The sequence below is a fragment of the Solea solea genome, chromosome 9 (genome assembly GCF_958295425.1).
Source record: "Solea solea chromosome 9, fSolSol10.1, whole genome shotgun sequence".
Lineage (NCBI taxonomy): Eukaryota > Metazoa > Chordata > Actinopteri > Pleuronectiformes > Soleidae > Solea > Solea solea.
This window is the reverse complement of record NC_081142.1, coordinates 16002786-16027363: the sequence shown is the minus strand read 5'-3', so window position 1 is coordinate 16027363 and position 24578 is coordinate 16002786. Positions and strand designations below refer to the sequence as shown.

The following is a 24578-nucleotide window of genomic DNA, read 5'->3' as shown; positions in this document are numbered from 1 at the left end:
TGACGTGACATGACTTCTTCGGCTTTCAGTTCCGTGTGGATTCAAGTTGTGAACCTGCTCCAAATGTGAGTCACATGATGTCTACAAGAAAAAAATATATGAATGGCTTCAAAACAAGCTCCCCAAAGCTCAACAGTTGTGTTTCTTCAGGCTTTTAACATTATCACAACAATAACATTATGTGAAGATGACCGTTTGGGTACCGAAAAAAAAAAAATAAAAAAAATAATTAAAACTGACATCACTGTGTCAGAACTGGACATGACACAGAAAATAAGTGTTTTATTTAGCTCAGTTTCCTGAGCCGCAGCTTGGGCTGCTCACGGCCTTGTTCTGGTCCAGTTATTTTCATTACTGGAAGCAGACAGTGATAAAGTTTAGCTCATCCGACAAACACCTGCTTCTTGGTTTTTAGCTGTCATCAGCATCATGATACACTAAACACACACAGGGAAAAACATCCCCCAGAACAAGATTTGATGCCTAAAAAAAATTCAACGGACATGTTTGTTTGTGAATAATAGTGACCAAACACGTCAAAATAAAGACAATTAAATTAAAAATAATAATTAAAAAAAAGTTGGCAAAGGAAAAATTCATATTGTATTGCATGTAAATATTGTATAAAATCCTTACAAATACAGTTCAGGTAACTACGTTAAGTACTGAAGTCATCACAGCCAAAAGTGCAGAGGTCCATAAATAAAACATTGACTGGGTAGACAGCGGGTCTTCTCCAGTCCCCATTTAACTCCCCCCTCTCCGCCATCACAAGGGATTGAATGAGTGCCTGGTCAATGGTCAGAGTTCATGAACTAGGACTTAAAAGTTCCCACATCGATGCACATAGACGGCGACAGGAAGAGAAGTACTTTTCCGTTTCCCTCCTTTCGCTAACAAGCACACTCACAGTCAGACGTCACTCACACAGTTGCAAAGTTAATAGTCAGTAATCACGGCCTGAAGTCCTGTTGCCAGAGGCACAACTTGAGAGGATGAAGGGTAAAGAAGTGAGTAAGAGGATGGTGGGGAGGGGGGGGAGAGAGAGTGCGAGAGAGGGTTTACTGCAGAGCACATAAGGCGGCAGAGATCCAGTTTAAAAAAGAAAAAAAAATGTTTGAGACATGTTTTCCATGCTCAGGCAGCGTTTTACAGTAATGGCAGAGGGAGTGTGTTACATGTCGCTGAGCTGGGGCAGGCAACAGCAGGAGAGAGAGAGAGAGAGAGAGAGAGCAAAGAATTAAAGCTATCAAAGAGTCAGAATAAAAACACTGTCAGCTACAAAGAAAAAAAACCTGAAGAGGAGGGGAGGAAGGCAGGGAGGGAATTATTCACTGAAGGTCTGCAACACAGTGGTTTGGTATAATGTGTGTCTGTGTGTGTAAAAGGGGCCACAGGAACTAACACACCAGGGGCCTGAATCCTGAAGCAAGTTAACTTGACTCTTTAAGCTTTGAGCCCAACACTGGTAATCCTGAATTCCAGTCTCACAAAGCTGGTTTCTGGCCTCCCTTAACATTAAACAAGTTTAACAAGAAGGCACTGCACAGCACACTGATGGATCCAGGACAGAAAGAGAAATAGAAATAGTAACATTGTGGATATGAACTGCCCTAAAACACTAAGAACAAACAACAGACCAAGAGCAGAGTCATTCTTCTCCGATTACAAGTAATTTGAGCAGAAAACGGTGATTCAGTCTTACACAGTTACAGAAGAAAATATTGTAAGAATAGTGGAAAAGATAAATCTCAAACAATCATAAGCTATGAAATGCCAAGTGTGATAAAGTATAGTTTAGCTGAAACTATAAGTTGAATGAACATTAAGTAACAACTAATTTGATAAATTATCAATGAATCTTCCTGAAATAATCTGCTACTACGTCAATTCTGTTTCCCCTGTAAGATTAATATTTTTAGGTTTCTGGTGGAAAAATTCATCCATTGATTGATAGATGGATTGACTTATTATATTATTTGAGCAAATTAACATTTTGTTTTTTCAAAAATAGTGGAAAAAAGGAAAGTTGTCTAAAATTTTAGAGAATCCTGAGCTGTGTCTTCGTCATGCTCGTCTCTAACAGTCATTGGAGAAAATTTTACCAGATTAATTATAAACAAGTTGCCATATAATCAGCTGATCTGTTAATTGAATAAATGTTGAAGCTCTGCCAGACGGACACAAACATTGCAAACAATTTAAAAATCTAATATTTCCACTTGCAGTTAGCCCGTCAATCACTTTTTCGATTAATCAATGTGTTCTTTTATGCTACAAAAAGTAAAAACTCATAAATTGTGAATAAATATTCAAACTAGCTTTCATTATTTGCATTTGGATTGTTAATAAATAGCGCTCCTCTCTGTTGTGTGAGAAATACTAGTGTTTAGTAATATTTAGTAAATGGCCAGTTCAGCACTGGTCAATATTAACACACTGCACATATAGTATATAGATACCAGTCTTTAAGTTTAAAAAAAAAAAAAAAAAAGTAGATGAAATTTAACCACCACCAAACAGCTCAGACTTTCACTTTAAATTAAAATCCACCCCAGAAGTTATACTCTGCTCTTGTGTCTGATACAGTAACAAACAAAAGAGGATAACTGGTTTGGCTACAAACATTTGTTAAACATGTGATCTTCAGTAGTCTGTACCAGTGTGTGCATGTGTCCTCATTATTAGTCGACCTCTCTCTGAGCTTAGTGATACGACTCGGTGAAAGTAAGCCAGCTTCATGAGACCAGTCAGCCTGGTTTAACTCTTCTTTTCTACTCCACCACTAATCCTGCATCATGACACAGGCCCCTGACAAATACCAAAAACAGGAGGAGTGCTTCGCTTAGCTTATATTTCTGTTTTTTGTAGATTCTGCTCAAGTGCTGCTAACTTGGTATCAAATGCTCCACTTTTCTTTTTTTTTTTTTTCTGCAAATATCCCAACCCTAATCAAACACCACTCCGAACACTCAACACAGCTGAATGCAACTGTTACTAGAGCTAATCAATGTACACAACAACCACAGTCACCTTAGTAACACTGAATCTAATCTCAGGAAGCAAGTACATAAAAACATGTCCACCGTGAAAGAAAAAAAAAAATCATCGTAAAATTTCCAGAGGGCTTGATTGACAGAAATAATCACTGATAAAACTATAAAGACACTGGAGGAGGAGGAGAAGAAGAAGCAGGGATGAAAGCCTTTAAGACAACACTGGATATTCAGGCATCCCACTTACACTTGTTTTGGGTTATTTTGAAGGGGGTGGGGTTGATTTCTTTCTGTGTGACCATGGCTAAAGAGCGCACACCACCCCCTCACACTGCAGGTCGCAGAAGAAGGCACTAGAGAGGGGCTGCTGCTGCTGCTGCTACTGGCCGTACAAAAGTAAAAGCGGTATACATTCATAGCTCACAGGTTATCTTAACCGCAGTCAGGGAATAAATACACAAAATGCACTTGTAGAAAAATAAAATGTTAAAAAAGCGTGGCCCCTATGTTATTCTTCTTATTTTTTGGATTCTGGGAGAAGAGTATGGCTACTTTTTCACGGCTTTTTCATTAAACCCTACGCACCACTTAGAAGGCAATTCAGGAGTGATACTCCACTGCTCTGGCTGTGAGCAGTCGAGCCCTTTCATGCACGCCAATATGGGAAGAAGAGGAGGAAGAGGTGGAGGGTGAAGAGGAGGGATGGAGTGAGAGAGAGCTTCAGTGGAAAGAAGAGGTGGGTGGGGATGCCGTTGGTAGGAGGCCAAGGCTCAGCTTTCAGTGTGAGGAAGTAGAGAGGGAAACTCAAGAGAACATACGTTTACAGATGTTCAGACAGACAAACTTCACCTGAAAAATAGTCTCTATCTCTCTCTCACACACACACACAACGTCTTTGTGTACAGTTTTACATAAAAAAAAAAAAGGCCCAGGGAGACAGACGGGCATGGATCCAACTACCACTTTCCTTTAACCCCCTTCTACCACTGAGCATAACAAACACACTATAATGTAGTTGTTGGTGGCAATAAGGACATCTGTTTATTAACCTACAGTATTTCTCAGCAAGTATAGAATTTACATAAGGACAACTGTTTACTGTAGAACGACCAAGAGAAAAGATAACAAGCAGCTACTCGGATAATCTACTTCCAGCATCCTCAGTGTCAAGTAGGGCCGACATTGGTATCAGCGGTTATTGGTAAAAACTTGTATGTAAAGATATTTTAATTTAACTACACAAGAGTCTAAATGACCTGTGCAGTCCAGTGCAGGGAAAAATATATGTATTGTATGTCATCAGCCCAAGCACTATACTGGCATAATGGATATCGGCAAAAGTCCAACATCATGCATCCCTAATGAAATAGGCAGAAATAAAACATGCTTTAAATGTATGTGTGTGGGGGGTTCACCTTTACTCAAGAACCTGACAGAGAGAACTGTTGTTATATGAGCTCCCACAGAATGATGGATTATGGGTTGTTTGCAGCATTAAGTATTGTCACTGGAACCGCAACAGACTTCAGGTGTGTTCATCGTGTCTTTTAAGAGTAAGTGAACAAATAGTGTTCAGTTAGACTCTCCGTCCCCGAGGGCCATTTTAGAAAGGTGGAGAAATTAATTCATCATGAGTGAGAATGAGCCTTCCCTGCAGAGATTAACGCAAGAAGAGTATTAAGTAATCTGTCCAGCAGCCAAGACACACAAAATTAAGGTTCCACGGTTTTTACGTGTGGTGAATCAGGGTTGTCTTATTTTTCAGGCCAACACAGTGCACTAATATTCCATTCTGTTACGACTACATTTAAGTGTGCTGCAAACCATTAAAACAATGATTAGATTTTAATGCAGTGCCAATAAATACTGTAGTTTTGTGGAGGGGGTTAAAGTAAAGTGTTACCTGAATGCATCTATATGTGTGTGTGTTCGGGGCAGGAAGGAAACCAGCTGTTTGTCCTCAAGCGTCACGAACAAAGCGAAGTCAGTAACCACAAACATAACATCTCCTCTTTAACCTCAGCAGTGCTCACATGGGCGCATGCGCGCGCACACACACACGCACACACGCACACACGCACACACGCACACAAACAGGCCTCAAAAGTCAGGAGAGAAATGAGCTCCAGCTCACAGCAGGGGTAGGGGAACTGGAGTGTTCTGCCGAGTAAGAAATGTGCGTGTGAGAAGGAGGAAGAGGAGGGGAAGTGTTGGGTTTGCGGAGGTGGGAGCAATATGTGTGCAGGAGGGTGAAGTGGGTGTGGGTTCCACAGCTCTGCACAGACTCCAAAAAAAAAAAAAAAAAGAGATGTGCGATGAAAATTCTGACTGTAGATGGAGATCAGCTCCTCCTTCTACACCTCAGCCTCCTCCTACCGTTTCCTTCCCAGAGTCATGTGAGGGCGGCGGTGGTGGTGGTGGTGTCTTCATATGTGCTTGTGTTTGACCGTGTGTTTCTGCTTGTGTGGTAGTTGTTCAATGTTTCAGTCAGACCTGGGAAACGGCTGCGACAGATGTAACTGCTCGTCACCTCCTTAACAGAGAAGAGGCGATGGCACGCGTACTTCCGCCGCCGCTGCAATCCACACGCCGCTTTCCACTTCCTGTCACGTGGCCGTCGCCTCCAGGTAGCTCTGTAGTTTGCGGACAGTGGACTCGTCCAGTGAAAAGAGGTCAAAGTCAAAGGTGGTGTTGGTCACGTTAAAGTGCCCCGTCTCCTCAATCAGGTTAACAATCTGACAGATGAAAAGAAAAGTAAATCATTTTGGTAACACTTATACAGATGCCGTGTCTTTGACTTTCAAGTTTCGAAAATCAAACCAAAGAGTCACTATTATTTCTATATATGAACAGAATTAGACTGGTTAAATAGAGCCAAACTTTTCAGGAATTTAGCATTTTTGACAATATAACAAACGGAGTCATCAACATAATTAATGTGTGAACACACACCTGCTGTAGGACATTACGCTCTCTTAAAGCCATCAGTCTGCGATGCAGGTCCACCAGTTCTTCCGTGTAGGCCTGCACGGTTCAGACATAGGATTAAAGAGGAGAGTGAACACAGTCAGTACAAGATTAATACAGGAGCAAATTATTTAAGTGTCCTACTGTACACACTGAAGCCTGATCCAACAAATGCAGGGCATCGAAACCCATCGGCCCCAAAAATCAATGATTTTATGCCGCGTAACATGTCTCAGTAAATGATGAGGACAGATGCGAGACGCCTCACAACCTCCCTACAGCATGCCACAAATGTATGACTCTGATCACCTAATGTGACATAGTGACCATCATAACAGACCAAAAGATCATATAGTCTGACCTCGCCGTCACTCTTAAATGATTCTCTTACTCTACAGATGTTTAATACTTTTTTACGAAAGTAAAAGTACATTTTTCGAAAGTATTTAAGCTTCAAACTGTTGTGTTACAGTAAAAAAAGACTTGGTTTATACAACGTGTTGTCTGACCACAACTGAAATCAGGGATCGCAGCATACGTTTATGGATGAAGTCTTTTTAAGACACAGAGAACAACACTGAGCCTAAAATCCTCAGAAGGAAAGATCATAATGCTTGAAACATCCTACTAGCCAACATGACAGCAAATGTCATGTTGGCTAATCTGGTAACCCAATCTGGTAGTTTTTGCCTGGTAATTGCACTTTGAATCACATTAAAGAGGTAGGACTTTCTTTTGTATTTAGTCAGTGTGTGGTTTGATGTCTAATAAAATTCATCAGTTGAACTCTGTAGATGGTTTAATTCAACTTTCTCACTACACCTAAATCATCTTGTTCAAAGACCAGAGTCTGTCTGCACATGTGGATCAGGTCACAGTCCAGTATTTTGTTCATTCATTAATGCATGAATTGAACAATGATATAATATTGCATGTGTGTGTGTGAAAGTTAAAAGCAAAAAAAAGTTTGATTTACCCTTCCTACCTTGTCGTATCCCTTCTTCAACACCTTCTCTGAACGAAACGAGGAATCTGGACTCTTTCTGCCTGATACCTGCAGAACAGAGATCAGAGAAGGAACGAGGGAGAGAAAATATCGAGAGAGGGGAGAGAGATGTGGAGAGATGAGAGACTGTGATGTGAGACCAGAAGACTATGAAGGATCCCCTTGACATTCAACACAGCTGAAATGTAAAATGGCTTTGTACAAGACTATCTGCCTCCTCGGAGCTTTCAGACCACTTTTCAGTAGGAAAAGGAGCTACATTAAAAACATTAAAAATTCACTATGCTTTAAAATTCATGAGTCATCTCCATTCCAACAAATGGCTTTGAGACCATTATTTTTAAACTGCTTTTTCCAAAACACACAAAACAAATTTTATTATTCTAACAAAACCACAGTTAAGCTTCAGGAGAATGCTATTAATGTTGGCAGAGGATAACGCTGATTTCTGAACATCGAAGATTGCCAAACAAAGAATAAATAAACAGCAGGTCCCACTCAGACTCTGTTTGTCTTCACCTGTCTACACATTTTATTAGTTGATTTTGAGAAAAACAATTTCAGTCCCTGCCCATGTGTCAGTGAGAGAAGGCAGTAAAATGAGTGTGTGTGTGACTCACTTTGTTATTGGAGGAGCTGTGTTTTTGTGGGGGCGGGGCGGGGTCTCGACTGGGGCGGTGCGAGCCATCACTGCTGTCACTCTCGCTGTCCAGGCTGAGTCTGAGAGAGGGTGATACGGTGAGGTCAGATGTTAATCACACAGACAGACAGGCAGAACACATTGTGATGCTGCTCAGCATTGTACTTAAATGCATGTGGTTGAGAATTTATCATAAGGTTTGGTTTGTGTTCCCAGACCAAAAAAACCCATCAGTCAATCCTGACTATTAAGGATTAATTAATATTGAATTATTTGTATGACTGTAAAGGGTCGATTTGTGAGTATATAAAAAAAGATACATTATCAAGAGATTGATGATTTTATCTCTTTAATCTCCTGGTCACGTGGTGTAGCTTTGCTTTGAGTCTAGATCTGAGTGCTACAGGATGACAGAGTCATGGCAGGTTGTCCTGAAAAGTCAGGAGCAGAGTTTCACGTGCCCTAAGAGCAGGAAGCACAAAGAGTAGAGAAAGAGCTAAGGTCTGGATCTAACAGAGTTGGTGGATGCATCAACTAGCACTGCTAACTGCAGTGAAACAGTGAAGTCTAACACCCACACAATAGCAGACTCCGCCTCTCAGGTGACCCCCCCTAATGAGCAGCTCACACTTCATCTCAGGGGAAACCAACAACCTGAAACTGGGAGGGTGAACGATTTGCATTGAATACCTGGTTCTTCCCACTATTTAGTCAGAACTGAAGCAGCCTCTTGGATAAGAGGAGAAACATCTTCAGCTCAACTCAAGCAAGTCGAGTCACCCACAGCCAACTAGTGAAGAAGATTATGACCTGGGTGGCTGAGAAACTCCACCGACATGTAGCACTGCTATATTTATGATGCTATGCTATGTGTGTGATTTCTGCAATAAAGTGACAGACCTAAGTTGGACAACAATTTTAAGGCAAAATATGCCAAATATCTGTGATCTTGCCATTAATGCGTGTTTTAGTGACAGCATTCTGAGTGGATGCAATGTAAATACTATTGAAAGCAACAATTGATTTACTGATGTTTAGATGCCTACTTTGGTTGGTGTTGGTGACAGACGGCAGTGCAAAATCACAGAGTCTAGAAGAGAAGGGTCTTCAAAGAGACTGACCTAGAGTCGCGATTGGGGGGATTTGTTTTGATGGGTGTTTCCTCCTCTGAGCTGCTGTCATCATCATCTGACTCTTCTGACTGGATCTCCTCCACCATGGATCGTAGGGGTCCTGGGACAGAATCAGACAAACTTACTTTTTTTAAATGCCATTACAAAATTATGATTCAACTCATGACACAATCCATTACTGTATTATTATTTATATGTATATAAACAAACGCCAATCAAAATCTATACATCTTTTAGTATTCTACTGCAATTAAATCTCAACATAAAATGGCTTCTGCTCTTAGAAAAGAAACTGTACCTTGTCCTTGTTTCTGTCCTGGCTCAAAGTCTGAATCTGAACTGGAGTCAGAACTGGAACTGGAGTTGGAAGGACTGGAAGGTGCCGACTGCTGTAAGTGGAGATGAAGAAAAAATGACAAATGAACAGATGGTTGATACGTCACCAACCAAACAAATTGCAGTGTATTTCCATATCAATGCAGCTTCATTATGTACATGGTAAAGAGGTAGTACTGTATGTATTTTTACGTTGTGGCCACAGTCACATTTCTATAACTCTGACCTTTGACCACTGAATTCAAATTAACTTATTATCGAGTAAAACAGGAACATTTGCATGGAGGTCCTGATAAGTGGCGCCAAAATGGCACATTCATGAAAATAGTTGCACTAATCGACAACCTAAAACCCTTTACCAATTAATATGAAACTATAGTCAAACAGCCCCTTTTAAGCACGGTGGAGTAGTGTTCTCTCTGTGTGCGTGCAAGTTTTCTCCGGGTACTCTGGTTTCCACCAACAGTCAAAAACATAATTGGAAATTGCCCGCAGGTGTGAATGTGAGAGTGAATTCATTGTTGGTAGAGTCGTATAAAGTCACATTAATTTACTTAGGTGAAAATCCATTTACCGCAACAGCCCTAAGTGTTGGTTTATTAATCAAGCCATAATGAAAATAATTATTTGCAGCACTAGATGAAACATCTTATTGTTAAATATATACGAGATATAAAAAAGTTCACGTTTAGCCCGCTTACCTCTGACTTTGAAGATGCCTCATCTTCTGAATTGGACTCTTCAGACTCTGGAAGTTTCTTGGGCTCCTTCAGCTCCTGTGTGTCGTTTTTTCCTTTGGGCCCCCGACCCTTTTCCTTGGAGGATTTCTTGTCGGGATAGGGCTGGCTGGCTGCAGATGAGGAGACACGAGGAGACGTTCCTGTGAAGGCTCCACTGGTCGGCCCCTTTGGCCCCTCTGAGCTGGCCTTCTTCTGCTTTTTTGCACTGGGTTTGGGAGATTCCACGGCAGAGGGTCGTTTACCCGGAGCTTTGGAATCTGCCGACCCTCCCCCACCTCCTCCCCCTCCACTCCCAGCCCCCCCTCCTTTAGGGGACATGCCCTCCATCTTTGACTCCTTCAGGGTGAGCTTAGGCTCCTTGAATGCAGCCTTGGGTAGGACCTTAACTTCATCTTTCACTTTGATCTCTGGCGGCTTTTTTGAAGATGAGGACGAGGAAGACGAAGGATCCCGGCCACTCTTGCTGCTTCCATCTCTGTCGTTGTCTCCTTTTGTTGTGGCTTTGCTCTCAGAGTCTTTTCTGGGGCGTTCGCGATGTTCCTTGGTCAGTTTATGCGGTTTCGGTCCTTTGCTTCCACCACTTCCTTCTTTGCTGGGCTCCTGGGGAGAGAGAAAACAAAGCAACCTGTGACATAGGCACTTTATTCTCACAGCATTCAGCTCAATGCCAATCAAAGGAAACAGGAACACAAACAAGGATCAAACAATTGTGATGTCAAAACCCCTATTACCAACCAATTATCAATTATAGGATAAGTCGGAATACATCCCGGGATCTGGGATGCATGCAGACCACTGAGGTTTGCACAAAACACAACAGGAGCTATATTATCAACAATATTTAGATACTGGTGATGATGCAACAAAATGCAAATTTTAACTGACAAAACGATGGCAAACAAAAAGGCACTCAAACATTTATTGAAGTTAGTCAAACATTTGTGGTAGAAAGGTGAATACAAACTCACCAGAACAATAGGAGTGGCTTTTATTTATAGTTATGTCATCAGACGCGTACAAACCTCGCAAAACACCTACTGCCACAACAGTAATGTACAATAGGTTCAAGAAATATGTAAAAAGGAAATGCTACAAATTTACACTCAGCTCCTCACAACACTTTTATCCCTCTCTCCCTGCAAACATGTTCAATGTCACAGGGATTAAAGCAACTGACTGAAAACACACTTTAAGAGAGACTGTGCACTTTCTTCCCCTAAAGTTTTCATGCAAAATAATAATACAGTGTGTACATGCACTTAGCCCAACAGACCTTCGGTTTCCTAATACAGCATTCAAGTTGTAAGAAGGCTTTAATCTACACCATTTAAATACTCAGCTTTTGTATTGTCAGTTTGTTCTAATGTAATTACAGTGTTTTCAATCTTTTCAATAAAACTGATAACTTTTGCAAGATAAGACTTTGTATTGTAGTCATACAAATAATCCAACCGTTACATACATCACATAAATATGCAAGTTTCATGCTGAGTCTGGCCCTTTAAGAGAGGATGTGGCCTTGTGGGTACTCAGTGTGTGTGAGTGGGTGTGTGTGTGTGTGAGAGAGAAAGGAGAGAAGATGAAAATGAGACCCAAGTGTAAGTGTGATGTGTACGGTAAGCAGCCACAGTCTATATGAAACTCCTAAATGACAGGACTAGTATTCTGAACTCCTTGACGGCCAGTTACTAAAAAACATTATTTAGTTGTTTATGGCATTAGTCAGCTCGCCTTTTCTTTACTACATATGATGTTCACTGAGGACACTACCCCTATATTTAAATAAAAGTTAATCATGAGAAGAACAATCATTGAAGTTGTGACTTTGTGGTCAAATGAAAGACAAAACTGAAAATATGAACTAACCTTTGACACATGAGAGGTCTTGGTCTTCTTGGGGTCTGAGAAGGCAGAGAGGGGGATGGTGGGGAGCATTGGGTAATCTGGACTGGGTCGAGACACAGCTTCAGCCCCCTCTGGAACCACTAGCACCTGCAATTTAAGAGATTATAATCTGGGTGTTAATTTTTGAAAATGTTACAATTCATTTGTCCCACAGAAAGTGTTAGGTTTGATGGTTTTTCAATATGAATCTGCCTGTGATGTAAAAACCCCTTTAAAATGTTTTTAATAACACATACTGGAAAATCCATTTCATCAACCTGGGATTATATGACCTTGATTTTTTTTATTATGGTATATTTTTAGTACTCCCTGGTCATTTAATAAAATGTAATCTAAATGATTCATGTCACCTGAACCTGGATAAGCACCATAAATGACTGAATGCTTTACTGAATTTAAAATGAGTTCAGCTCAGTTTTTGTAGAACTGATATTTGCCTTTTATACAAGAATGAACTTCCTTTCTACAGGTCTGATCACCCTGATTAAAGCACTGACAAAGAAGTAAACAGCCTTTTGTGTGCACACGTCAGTGTCGTAATGATCCAATTTTTAGTGTTTGGTAAAAGCTGTTATCAAATCTTTCAAGAGCCTCCGACTGGATACAATAACTTAAACAAACAGGGATTTCCTTGAAGAAACTTCTCGTGAAAATATAGTCCCTAAACAATACTCAGTTTTATATCGGTCTGCTATTGGCTAAAATCAATGGATCACATATTGGGAATAAAAGAAAGAAGTAGGTCAGATGTGATCTGTAAATATAACATATACACTTCCCCAAACAATGAGAACATATATATGTAGTCAAGAGAAATGTCTGCCATGCAGTTTGAGAACTGTTTTACAAATGGCTGGTTGTAGCTAGGTGAAAAATGCATTAGTCCCCGTCGACTGGTCAATTTATGAGTCGATACGTTCTGGTTTGACTCAAATTCTGATTGGTCAACTTTTTGCCGTGTGAATTTCATTTGATTTCATCTGGAGGAATGTACCAAGTGCTAATGGGGGTGTTTTCAGAGCACCTCTGTTTCACAGGTAACAGCGTATCTTCAGAGAACACCCCCCTTGTTTTCAGTATTTTGGATTAGCCCAACCCACAAGAGACGGATAGATTAAAGTACACCTGGTGGTTTTATTTAACGTTGAGCGTTTCATTTTAGGCTACAGTCAGTCCTCCTCTAACATTCATGTCAAAAACATGCAGTGTGGCAACATTTTACAAAAAATTGATGGCAGGAAAACAGTCAAATGCAAAGTTTGCATATCACAGCTCAAACATGACATATCATATAAAAACGGTAAGCTAACTTGTCTGCGTTATGTTGCTCCATCTGTTTTGAGTATATGAACATATCAGAATTGGCATATTTCAATGTTTTAGTCTAATCATTGATTTGTTTTATAACTGCAGGCCCATCCCTAGACCCAACATACAATATATCAGGGCTCTGGTTTATTTAGAGAAAAAGGCAAACTTTTAGTTGGGCTACATCAGCAAACAACCAGAGTGGATGGTCTACTGCTAACAAAGACTTCTAATTTTCCCCACAGTTGTTCAGTAATTCGTCTTGTGTATTTGTCTTCCTCACCCCTCCAGCTTTGATCAGCTTTCTCCTGAATTCTTTGGTGGGGTTGTTGAAGGTGAGCTTCTCACAGCGCAGGTGGTTGACTGGGGGATTCCCTTCTAAGTTAAGGAATAGATCATAGTTGAAAAACACCTTCTTTGGCTCCTCCTATAATAAAAAAAAAAAGATATTTTTTATTTAGTTAATGTGTCATTTGTACATTCCTGTAAAAGCATGAGTGACAGAAAATCATTTGGTTTGTTACTCCACAATACCTACATATTTCACAAGAAAAGAATGAATGAATGAATGAACTGTCACTTGGGTCAATAAAACACACACACACGACTGGTGCACCAATAAACACGACTAACATTCATGAGGGAAGCTGGGGAGGTTTAATGAGGGGGGAGAGCAAACCTAAGGGAAAGGCAAGATGGATCTTGCTTCCTTAAAATTTTGACATATTTGTCCACAGTGTTAATTGCAGGCTAAATGAGGATGTAACATTTTTGGAAGCACTCCCGAGGTTTACTGAAGACTTGGTGGATGCATGTTTCATTTAAGGGTCTGACAGCAACTTAAAGGTCCAAGAACCATCAATCTTCTGGTGTATGAATGAGGTGTAGAAAAAGGTTCAGCAATAGTAGTCCAGATAACGCACTTTCAGGGAAAGCCAAGACGTTCTCCAGCATGTCGTGAGTGTACTGTGGGGTCCACTACAAGTTGGATCGGCCAGCAAAACCTCCTGGACATCACCAAGGAGGTTTCAACTGGCTCCTTTAAAGCCAAAAAAAGCAGCAGCTTTTCTCCAAGCTCCATTCTGATGTCTGAAATCCTTACCCTATTCATAAGGGTGCATCTTGTCAACTTAAGCAGGAAACCTATTTTAGACACAAGAACTTGACCTCAAACTACTTCTGCAAAACCATTAGCCTCAAGACTCAGGAAGGAAAACTGAGGCAGAGAATTACAGACTCTGACTGGTGATATCGTCAGGCAATAAAAGGATAACATTGAGGAGGTCAATTACATGGCAACCTCCAGCATGCATTAGGACAGTGTGCAGCTAGAATGACAAGAGTCGGCATCACTAATTCTGAGGCCATGTTTCTCTGCTAGAAAAAGGTGGATTGCTCTCTTGGTTTCAGTGATCCTGTATTTTGCACAGTGACTGATGTTGTGGTTATATCCCTGACTTTCACCTATTGTTGACCTACATTTAAAAATGTATTTTAAATATTTATACATTTTCAGTGTCAGCAGCCCAAAGATAAATATGGGCCCACTCAAACTTACCTTGTTCTTGAAGTAAACTTCAATAGGCATGAGGAAGCCTGCGTAGCCCGACTCCTCCACTTTGTATGGAGGCTCCTTGCATACTGAGGACAAAACAACATGTCAATGAATATAATTACAACTTCACTGTATTTACACTTTGTTTTATAAATATAATGTTGCCCTAAAAAAACTGTTATGAACAAATCCACCAGTGTATTTACGGTGTGTATCAAATAATACTACGTTGAACATAAAAAACAGCAACACGGACAAGCTCCATTCATAAATGACCTCAAACCAAAAGGAGGATTCTGCAGCTTCTTACAGGGATATGACAGGTACTAGAGTACCTTTTATCAATAATGAGAAAGTGAATCACCTTTCAAGCAAACCTTATGCAATATAACAATTTTCTTTGTCACCATTTTGTTGCAAACTGACAACAGTTTTAAACGGTCTGATGAATAACGCAAGCAATATGGGAAAAACATCTCTAAATTTAGGTAATTACAGCAGGTACTTTTTAATAATCATCAAACTTAGCCATTTGTTTATTTTCCTTAATATCCCTATTGTATTTTCATTAACAAGTCTTAACCTGCTCTTTTCTCTGCTTGTTTTAACACCTCACATTTTCCCACCTGGGGATGAACAAAGTGCTTTCTTTTCTTATTTAAGGGGATTATTGAACACAATCAATATGTTCTGGTTCGACTCAAATTCTGATAAGTCGACTTTTTGCCATGTTAATTTCATACAGTCTATGGTTAATTTGATTTCATCTGGAGGAATGTACCAAGTGCTAATGGGGGTGTTTTTAGAGCACCCCTGTTCCACAGATCACAGCGTGTCCGCAGAGAACACCCCCCTTGTTTTCAGTATTTTGGATTAGCCCAACCCACAGGAGACAGAAAGACTACAGAACTTCCGGTGGTTTTATTTAATGTTGAGCTACAGTCAGTCCTCCTCTAACATCCATGTCAAAGACATCAGCAGTGTGGCAGCATTTTACAAAAATAGACGGTGATAAAAAAAGTCAAATGCAAAGTTTGCCAGCATCAGTTTGCATATCACAGCTCGACTACAAACACGGCAAATCATATAAAACGGTAAGGTAACTTGTCTTCGTTATGTTGCTCCGTCCGTTTTGAGTACATGATCATATCAGAATTGGCATATTTCAATGTTTTAGTCTAATAAAACATTTTTAGACTTTTTAAAAGTTTAAAACATTGTAACTGCAGGCACACTCGCCCGCAACAACGGCAGCGATCTATTAGTGTCTCAGCTGCGAAGCTGAGCTCCTATGTTCAGTGTCGCTCTGTGTGAGGACATGCACAGAGACAAATAATCTAAATATTCCTCAATAGTTGATATTGTGCTGATATCAACGTAGTATAGTATAGTATATAGTATATTTTCAGAAATCATGCGCTACAATATTGCACAGATGTGCCCCCCCCCAGACATTAAAAAAGCAGGTGTTTTTGTCTACACACTTACACACAGTTTTTTGTCCTTAGGCCTTACCTCTCTTGGGTTTTGGGAAGCTCTCATGCAGGCGGAAGACAACCTTCTCTACAAAATGTTGGATGTCGCCAGTTTCTGGTCCTCGGACGAACACCATCCAGTCGTGGGTGAAACCCTCTGATGTCACTTTCTTCCTTAGCTGGGCTCTGTGACCCAACTCCAGCTTTACCTGCACTGTGCACTGGAAAGAGATGAGCAGAAATAAAAGTCAATAACTGTATGAATAAACAAGAATTTCTGCTTCCGTTTAAACTGCATGGTGGATTCCCTGCTTACTCATAAACAAACAGTTAATAGTATGAATAGGTTTGGACACATCTGGTCAACCTTTGTGAATTTTGTTAAGGGAGTAAACAATGACCTGACTTTTAAAATCACATTGCACAGAATTTTTTAAGCAAGTTTAGGAGGATTCAACCTTTTACTCTTCGAGAATAACAAACAAAGCTGCCATCCACTGACCAATACTTAGTAACACCATGTCTGGTAAATATCACAGCTTTATTATTTGCTTTTTGCTTTTCTTGTTAGAGAAAATTATGATAGGTACAATAGTTAAGAATTTGTAATGTGTTTGTCTTTTGGCACCACCATTCTTCTACATGATGACACCCCCAGCAACATCAGAGGCTCAAAGAATGATCGATTTACTGCTTTACAGAGAAAAAAAGACTTACGGTCTTTATGAAATTCCACACCTTTTATTTCTCCCAACATTTTTATAATTTCAATAACATCAGTCCATGGGGTTTGCTTGGATTGAGCTTGTTCTTCATTTTCTCACTGGTATTTCCTTAATAATATAATTTCATGATCATAAAACATGACCTTGAGCTGAACAAGCAATATAAAAAGGACTTGAATACATGCAATAAGACATTTCGCTAAAATAACAGTAAAGTATTTCATGTTTGATTGCTCCAGGGACTTGATGGTTGGAGAGCATGCCACACAACTGCAATATTGGCCCAATTCCAGCTGTAAACCTTTGCAGAGTAACCCCTTCACACGTCTTTTGTTTCCTATCCAAAGCTTTATATTAAATAAATACAGAAAAAACACATAAAAACATTGTTACAAGCAGGGTGATTTTTTTTGTTAAAGAAAATGTTTTTGACTTAAAAGTACATACACAAGCAACACCAGCTGTGAGATTAATCCAAAGTAACTATATTTCATTAGTTTCTGATTCCACCTTGAATAAAACCTCAATTTCTATTTTGAGTATGTGGACTTTAGACTTTAGACAAACACTAAGCTGGACTAATGTCGGGACGGTCCGTGTAGAATGGGTGTGATTAGCTGCCCAAGCCAACAGATCTCAAAAAGGTTAGCCCAGAAAGAGAGGACACTCTCGCCGCACTACCGCTCTTAGCCAAGCATTATAACTGCAACGGGACACAGCAAATGACACCGTGCTGCTGCAGAGTTGGTGATGATTGTCACAGCAAGTGAAGAGTCTACAGAGATAGAGTGCAAACGGGAACAAGGGGTGGGTGGGTGAAGAGAGGGGACAGATAAAGGCACTTTATGTCCAGGGAGGGACTGAAGAATGTGGGGATTTGGCCCCGGCACTGAGCAGCTCGTGAGCTTGAGCTGAGTGGGGGGGATTAGAGGAGACAGGACTGAGATGAGCTGGTCCAGCTCTCTCCAACTTACTCACTCTCACACACACACACACACACACACACACACACACCTCCTCTGCCTGGCATTCTGCCCAGCCATTCTGTGACAGTAATGCCCTTAAACTCCAGACTCCACCACACCCACAGTGAGCAGCCAGGGAACACTACCCTGCCGACCCCCCCAATCAACCCTCCAACCCCTGAGGTGTTCCAGGAATGTGATTAAGACAACATAAAAATTGGGACAAAAATGAGTCACAGTCACAGACAAAAAAAATTCTGTAACAAAAATGAACAAGCTCAATTTTTAAATTAAAGACAAAGATGATGTCTTTAGCAGCAAGTAATTATTATAACATGTTTAGTTCCAGCCAACAATGAAATAAACACCCTGATGATGTTATCTAATGCCCTATTTTGCCCTAAAATCAGTGTAATAAAAACTGATTTCAAAGCAGCAAATGATCATGTTTTAGAGTTAAGTGCTCTGCTGGAGAAAATACAGAAACATGTTAGAAACTGCTTTGACAGAGACTGAAATTAAGTGAACAATGTCAAACTATAAAAGTAAGATGAAAGGGAACGGCCAAAACTAGAGCTGCAACTAACGATTATTTTCATAATCGATTAATCTGTCGATTACTTTCTCGATTAATCGATTAATTGTTTGGTCCATAAAATATCAGAAAACCTTAAAAGATTTCGTCAAACCTGGAAATGATGATGTTCTCAAATGTCTTGTTTTGTCCACAAACCAAAATGATTCACTTTTAATGATTTCTGTGTTATCCAGAGCAAAGAAATGAAGAAAATATTCACATTTAAGAAGCTTAAACAATCGTAAATCTTGTTTTAATCATGAAAAAAGCTACAAACCGATTCATCGTTTATCAAAATAGTTGGCGATTAATTTAGTAATCGATTAATAATCGATTTATCGATTAATCGTTTCAGCTCTATACAAAACATTCATAAATGTATGTCTACATGTTTGTAATTTCAATTATTAGACCATTAAGATCCTAGAAGGCAATATGAAAGTCAAAAATATAGACTGTGTGGAACTTCCTGAAAATCAGAAAGCCTGGAGACATGCGTCCAGAAAACAGTCTTGTCTCTCTTAATCACTGCATTGTACCAGTAACAGATGGACAACACGTTTAACCATCACTGACTAAAGGCAGTGCAGGGGATACGAAAATAAATTGGACAACGCCACTTATACCGAGATGATGTGTGCATGCCCTCACTTTCTTTCACATAGACAGTGTTCCAATTGAGGGGAAAAGCAAATTTTGGCAGACGCACTGGCTCCCATGAAAACAATGACCTCCCAGCTGCCATGTAAATAACACTCCTCATGACTGTATTAATCTCATTCAGCTCATGACTGAAATGAAAAGTCAGAGAGCTTTCTGAGAAGAGGACACTCACAAAACAAGCAATCACGACAGTGGTTGTGTTTAATGAAGCTGCAGGTTTCTGCCAAAACCTTCACCATGCACAAACTTAAATACATGAAAGATGATATGATCTCAAAAGGTACCTGCACCGGAAAATGGACAATTTTCGAGAGTCACGTGGGAGGTCATAAACAGTCTATCTGCAGCACCCAAGACAGTAAGTACTGCAATAAGGGTGTGTGAATGAGTGTCATTCCAACCGCAGTGCTCAGAGACATGTCTGCTAAGTTTTATCTAAAAGACAAACATGAAGCTGATCAGCCATGTAATGTTTTTATCAGGTACTTCTAGCCCAGCTACTGAAGAGTATCAGTGAGTGTTGACAAAAAATGCCTAGTTTATATTATACAGCTAAATCAAAATATTTTTAATTTCGGGTTGTTCCAGCTGCATGACCTGCTATATATTCTATACTAACTTCAGTCATAGCCTATAACTCAATAGCTATCATCATATTGCAGTTTGTAGGAGGTTTTGTTCCAACAAACTGACAACAGTGCATATGTTTGCGTATCAACATAAGAACAAATGAATGCAAATTATTGATAGGCAACATGTAGTAGACAATTTAGACATCTTTTTAAGTTAAAGCAGAAGAGTTGCTCCACATTCACAGATCTCATTAAAACCTCAAAGGGACAAATGCTGAATGGGGACTAATTTCAAGAGAGTCTTAGCCACTTTTCATGTGTGTGTGTGGCCTAACCATCTGAAATATAGTCCTGAGTAACCTCAGGCATTCACAGTATCAGCCATTCTCCCTTAGAGTTTGTAGATGTGTAATTCAGTTTACCCACTTTCCTGCTTTTTACTAAACAAATTATGTAGCTTTTAATAATGACATAAATCTTTACTAAGCACATTTGTAGGGTAAAGTATACAATTAAATGCTAGATTCAAGGATTTACATGCCAGCCTTTAAAGTTCCAGTGTGTAAGAATGAGTGACATCTAATGGAGAGGCTGCAGATCACAACAAATGGAGGACTTGGACGCCCCTTCCCAAGCACATCAGCATACTGTGGTGGTGTTTGCAAACCAGCAAATATATAACTTCTTTTTCCACAACTCTGTCCACTCTCTCTGTTGTGTCCTCTTTCTTCTTTGCTGTGGTCTGAAACATTGTTTTACTTCTGTGTTTCCCTCTTTAATATTTCATGTTCTGACTACTATGCTTCTTCAGGATGCTGTGAAAACATGGCAGCACCAGTAAAGCATGGGCCTTGCCTAAAGTGCATATACAAGGCTTGTTCTAAGGCTATGAAATAAAGTTTTTTATTTAATTTTAAAGCGATTCAACACTTGTATGACCATACTTACAGGTAATATATAATCTCTGCCAATAGACCCTCCTAAATGTTATTTCTCACTGGACATTCAAAGTTTTGCTGGGTACTCTTCAGCAATCATGACTGGATTGAAGCTCAGCATTTAAAAACACAAAACACACATATTCACAGCCATTCTTTTTAGGACACTGCATTGATTACCATTCATTTGCACAGCCTAAACAAAGTGTTATTCCTAACTTTAACTAGGGGTGGGTCGAAATATGGATTTGGTGATATATTGCTGTCTTTCCTTGTGCAATACGATAATCGTTACGCCAGGGCAAATGTCAATATTTGAATTATAAGTGAATTAAAAGTAATAAAGGTAAACAGTCCCTGCCAGTTTCACTCGCCGGGCGTTACCACTTCGTGTCTCACGTGGTGACGCTGCTCAAATTGAACGAGGGAAACTTGGGCAGAAGTTACCTGGGATAGTGGTGGAGAAAGCTACGTTAAGAGTTGCCACATCCATGTTCAATACATAGACTTCATGCACTTTAAACTTTACACTGACTTTTTGTTATTTTCAGTTAGACAGATGATATGATATATCGCTATATGATCTTGCAATATATTGATTATCACAGCATCGTTGTATCATGATATTATTGGTATCGTGGACCATGTATCGTTTTGTGAGGTACCCTGTGATTCCTATCCCTACCCTTACCAGTTAATGCCCGACCACAACCATAACTCAACTCTTAACAAGTTCACAAGAAATTCGGTTCTGCTTAATCAGGACCAGGTTTGGGTCTCCATGAGGACTACTGGTACTGACGTGGTCAGTGTTTATGCCAAAAAAAAGAGATCCTGAAGAAGTAACAGACACACACAAGAACACACACACATAGGATTTGTCAGCTTTCCCACCATGCTTACATGCATTACAGTCTACAATCATTGAGGTGCGTAAAAGTACAAATGTACCTCAGGCTGACACATAAAGCGAATATATTTAAGAGGGTTTACAGTGATTGTTAGTATTAATAGCATTGCATGTGTTCAGGTTCCAGGCCGCTGGCAGTGGAGACACCACCCCGCCTCTGTGCAGCCTAAACTGGAGGACAGATCTTTTTCCCAGCGCCTTGTAGTGGCTCCTTAGCCTTTAGCCAACGGCCGCCACTCTCCAGAAAGGTAGAGTAAGCTAGCTGAGTTAGCTTAGCAACGCGAAACATCGACTCAAAATGGGCTTCGGAATGTTCCATTGAATGCATTTGCTCCTTATTATGAAACAAGGCAATGCGGATTAAAACGGAGTGTGAGGCGTTCCTCGTGTGCCCGGTTGTAGCTACAGCTATGGCGAATGGTGAGGCAGAGTGAAGCTGCAGCTAGCGGTAAATACCGATGTATGAGTGGCCAGCTAGCATAGCTCCAGAACCAAACAACTACGAGTTCATTAGCAGCAGGAGCGCTTTTTTTTCTCTCCCTCTGTTCTGGCGACAATAACACAGGATTCACGGCTGCCCGCCCCGTCGCCACTTCACCACACACAGAAGCCACTGTACCTGGTTCTCCATGTTTCTCCGGCCTCAGTGAATGTTGTATTTATTTACAGCGGCGTTTTGAGAGCGTCTCCCCTGCCTCCGCTCCTCATTGTGTGTCAATCCTACAGCCCAGAAGCGGAAGGCAGCCGCGTCCCCTCCCCTTGCATACGGCCGCTGGCAGGCGACCAAAACAGAAAGCTCCCGCAGCCAATCAGAGCGCGGTGAATTCAAGCACTCTTGAAACAGACCAATCAGTGCACTGGAAAGGCGGGACAGTCCCCGATCTGCAAATACAATTAAAGCATTTAGTGGGGGTTTTCTCGAGTGACAGCGGGCTCGTCCCAATGGCCACAGCTCTGTTTCAATTGTAAAATGCACATGATGCTAATTGATTGATCTAGATTCAATTGTACGGGTGTCACACTCTGACTATTACCATTAATGTGACAAATGCATGATCAATTATCTAACTCCTGCAACTTGAAATACAATAATTACTTTGCAACAGATAGATAGATAGATAGATAGATAGATAGATAGATAGATAGTTAGTCACAGGGAAACAGAAATTTACTAGTTTCATCTCTAAAAATGTAATGTATTTAATACATCTGGCCTAAAAATTGGATGTAAAAGTATCTAAAAACTCATCATACAACGTGCATTACTGTCTCAGTTATACTTACATAAACCATTCATCATCATTAAAATTGCTATGAGGTTGTTGTTTTTCTCCTAATAACGAGTTAGAGTCCATTCATTGTCAAGTCTCCATAGTGCTCAGACTTTGATGTGAGATTATCAGGCCTCAGCTCTGTGACACAAGGTCACTACTCTCTCACTGCATGGGTTGGTGCCCCACCTTCTCCTGTGCCTCAAAAACTGATCCAGCTTCTCCCCTTGAATCAAATCTGACACCTGGTTGTCAGAAAAGGCAGTGTCCCACTTGTGTTTAGACATTAATCTTTAATCCTCCTTTTCAAAATGTGCAGAGAGACAAATGAAGACACATTCCATGGGTTTCTTTTAATAGCAAATAATGTTCAATAAATATTAAGGTACTTATGGTCAGCATGAATTTCCCTTAGTAACTGTATTAATTTTGTCCAAACTTGCAGGACTTTTAGTAAAATATATAATGTGAAGAAGCATTTTAAGCAAGGCTTAGCTCTTTTCCATGTGTAATTTATTTTAAAACCGCAGGTGAGGGCAGGATCTGTTAGTCGCTGTGGCGACCCCTGAAGGGAGCAGCCGAAAGGAAAAGAAGAAGAAGAAGAAGAAGAAGGTGAGGGCAGGATATGTTTGGCATCATTAAATAATTAAAATATAACATTTTCACAATATGTAAATCAAGTGATCTGAAAAAGAGTGGGAAGGACACGTCTACACTTCCTCTGCACTCTGTTTACAGCCTGACAGGACACTTCTGACCAATTAAAGGTGACAGCACTCCTACAACGTAACCTTAAAAAAAGAAAAGATAATAAATACAATATTAATATCAGCAGAGCGTTTCAGTTTCAGATGGAGAGATTGCTGTGTATGAAACTAGTGTGTGTGTGTGTTTGTGTTTGTATCTTTGTGGGGACATTTTGACCTTGTGGGGACATTTTGTCAGGGCCCCACAACTTTAAAGGGCCTTTTAAGGGTTAAGACTTGGTTTAAGGGTTAGGTATAGAATTGGGTTTAGGTTAGGTCAAGAATTTCAATTAGGCAATTAGTTGTGATGATTAAGGGTAGGGTAAGGGGTTAGGGAATGCATTATTTCAATGATGTGTCCCACTTGCTATGGTTGATGATGGGTAGTTGCTAAAGATGATTATGCAAAAACGGTGACGTTAGAAAACATCACCTCCTGGTGGTGACAGAAAATAAACCAAAAAAAAGTTTCCTCAGGATTTTTGGAATAACTTTTACAGGGATTATTGTATCAAACAAATTTGGTGAAAACACTCAAAACACATGGTAGATTACATCTGATGAATATCATAAACTATTGTTAAAGGGTGTTGCCATGGCAACGGTGCAAAGTGTGATTTTGTCAATATTTGACAAACTGTTAGAACTTTGCAAATCCTGGTCCAATCTGAATCAAACTCACTACGATTGATTCAGTCTGGCCCTGAAGAAGTCTATATGAAAATATTCAATTTGTATAAGGTACCTAAAAGTGATACTTGAAGTATCTCACCGGAAAATGACTTTGGTAGAAATTGAAGTCAAGTTTTTTTTTTTATAATATTACTTAAGCAAAAATCAAAGTATATGACATTTACTGTACTTAAGTATCAAACGTAATCTTTCTGAAATAAAATGTACTAAAGTTTCAGAAGTGAAAGTATCAAAAAAAGTGAGGAGTTAGGACTATTGTCATTATTATTTATAAACACAAAATTGCAGTGCAAAAAGTAGTTAATCCTTCGCTTATAAAGCATATTCCGTCCCATGTCATAATAATATGCTTGTATATTATGGACTTTTAGCCATAAATCAAAAAAACCCATAACAATTAGAAAATGGGGGACCAACGTGTAATCTTCTCCTCTAACAGCAGAGGGCGCCCCCATGC

General features: G+C 40.0%; 1 protein-coding gene across 2 annotated transcripts; it reads right to left on the bottom strand.

Annotated features, from left to right (window-relative positions):
- mllt1a (MLLT1 super elongation complex subunit a) lies at positions 1–22159 on the bottom strand. 2 transcript variants are annotated; one of them, XM_058638931.1, is made up of 12 exons: positions 22031–22159; positions 16102–16282; positions 14590–14672; positions 13315–13458; positions 11685–11810; positions 9780–10418; positions 9041–9131; positions 8731–8842; positions 7590–7689; positions 6940–7017; positions 5949–6020; positions 1–5731 (listed from the first exon to the last, which is right to left on the bottom strand). In XM_058638931.1, the coding sequence occupies exons 1-12, from the start codon at positions 22040–22042 to the stop codon at positions 5603–5605; spliced, it is 1767 nt and encodes a 588-aa protein (XP_058494914.1). In that variant the 5' UTR covers positions 22043–22159; the 3' UTR covers positions 1–5602. The 2 variants fall into 2 exon arrangements, with proteins under 2 accessions (XP_058494914.1, XP_058494915.1); XM_058638932.1 differs by having other exon boundaries at positions 6949–7017.
- Between the last annotated feature and the right edge of the window lie 2419 nt (positions 22160–24578).

What these genes read in the sequence shown, in the direction of transcription:
- mllt1a (XM_058638931.1), bottom strand. An exon ending in AGACCTCTCATGTGTCAAAG is followed by an intron (nt 10,419 to 11,684) that starts GTTAGTTCATAT and finishes CTCTCTCCCCAG; the next exon opens with GAGCCCAGCAAAGAAGGAAG. An exon ending in GATACGACAAGGTAGGAAGG is followed by an intron (nt 6,021 to 6,939) that starts GTAAATCAAACT and finishes TGAACCGTGCAG; the next exon opens with GCCTACACGGAAGAACTGGT.